Genomic DNA, 1229 nt, shown 5'->3' with positions numbered 1-1229 from the left:
TGCAGTTCCTCTTCCTCGCGGTATTCTCTCTCCTGCTCCTGGCGTCTTCTTTTCTCCCGTTCCTCTCTCAGCAGCTGCTCTTCCTCCTGCTGCAGCTCCTCTTCTTTGCGGTATTGTCTCTCCCGCTCCCGGCGCCTTCTCTTCTCCCGTTCCTCTCCCAGCAGCTGCTCTTCCTCCTGCTGTAGCTCCTGATCCTCCCGGTATTGCCTTTCCCGCTCTTGGCGTCTTCTTTTCTCCCGTTCCTCTCTCAGCAGCTGCTCTTCCTCCTGCTGTAGCTGCTCTTCCTCGCGGTATTGTCTCTCCTGCTCCTGGCGCCTTCTCTTCTCGCGCTCCTCTCTCTGCAGCTCCTCCTCCTGCTGCTGCAGCTGCTGTTCCTTTCTCAGCTGCCCTCGTAGGGCTGGCTTGGCGTACACCGTGTAGTGGCGTCTCTTCCTTTCTTCTTCTAGTTGCCACCTCCATTTTTGGTCGCGGCGCTGCTCCGGGCTTCGCCTCCTCTCCTGATCCTCCTGGGGGCCGTACCCCTCCTCCTGGAGCTGTTGGGCACGCTCCCGCCGCTGGAGCTGCTCCTCTTCCTCCAGGAACTGCAGCTCTCTCTCCCTCTCGCGACGCTGGGGGCGCCGCTGCTCCTTCTCCTCCTCCTCCTGGAGAAACCGTTGTTCCCGCTGCTGGCGCTCCTCGGCTCTCAGCTGCCTCTCCCGCTGCTCGCGCAATGAGGGCCTGGCTGACAGCCTCTGACGGCCCCTCTGGCGCTCTTCCTCCGCCTGCCACTGCCAAGTGAAGTCCCGGCGCTGCTCCTCTTCCTGCTGCTGCCGGCGAGCCTGTTCCTCCTCCTGCCATTGCAGCTCACGCTCCCGGCGCCGCCTCTTTTCCTCCTGCTCTTGACGGCGCCTCTGCCCTTCCTGCTTGCGGGGCCTCGAGTAGACTTTGCTTTGCCGCGCGTCGGCCTCGCTTTCTAGCTGCCACTGCCACTTCGGGGTCTGGCTCTTAATCCGCTCCCGGGCCTGTTCCTGCTCCTCCTCAGCCAGCTCCTGCTCGCGCCTCAGCCACTGCTGGCGCCTCTCTTCCAGCTGCTCGCGCCTCTTCTCCTGCTCGAGTCTCTCTTCCTCCTCGCGCTTCAGCCGCTGCTCGCGCCTCTTCTCCTGCTCAAGCCTCTCCTCCTCCTCCTCCTCCTCGCGCTTCAGCAGCTGCTCGCGCCTCTCCTCCTCCTCTTCGCGCTTCAGCAGCTGCTC

At 63.6% G+C, this 1229-nt stretch overlaps 1 protein-coding gene across 1 annotated transcript in view; it reads right to left on the bottom strand.

The window, feature by feature from the left end:
* Positions 1-1229, bottom strand: part of TCHH (trichohyalin) — a 9856-nt gene that overhangs the window by 3356 nt on the left and 5271 nt on the right. The window contains 3 exon segments of the mRNA XM_011973495.1: positions 20-881; positions 883-923; positions 926-1199. Of these exon segments, the coding sequence (XP_011828885.1) occupies positions 20-881; positions 883-923; positions 926-1199 (1177 nt within the window).

The sequence above is a fragment of the Mandrillus leucophaeus genome, unplaced genomic scaffold, assembly GCF_000951045.1.
Source record: "Mandrillus leucophaeus isolate KB7577 unplaced genomic scaffold, Mleu.le_1.0 Scaffold139, whole genome shotgun sequence".
NCBI classification, from domain to species: Eukaryota; Metazoa; Chordata; class Mammalia; order Primates; family Cercopithecidae; genus Mandrillus; species Mandrillus leucophaeus.
This window is presented reverse-complemented; position numbering and strand designations above follow the sequence as displayed.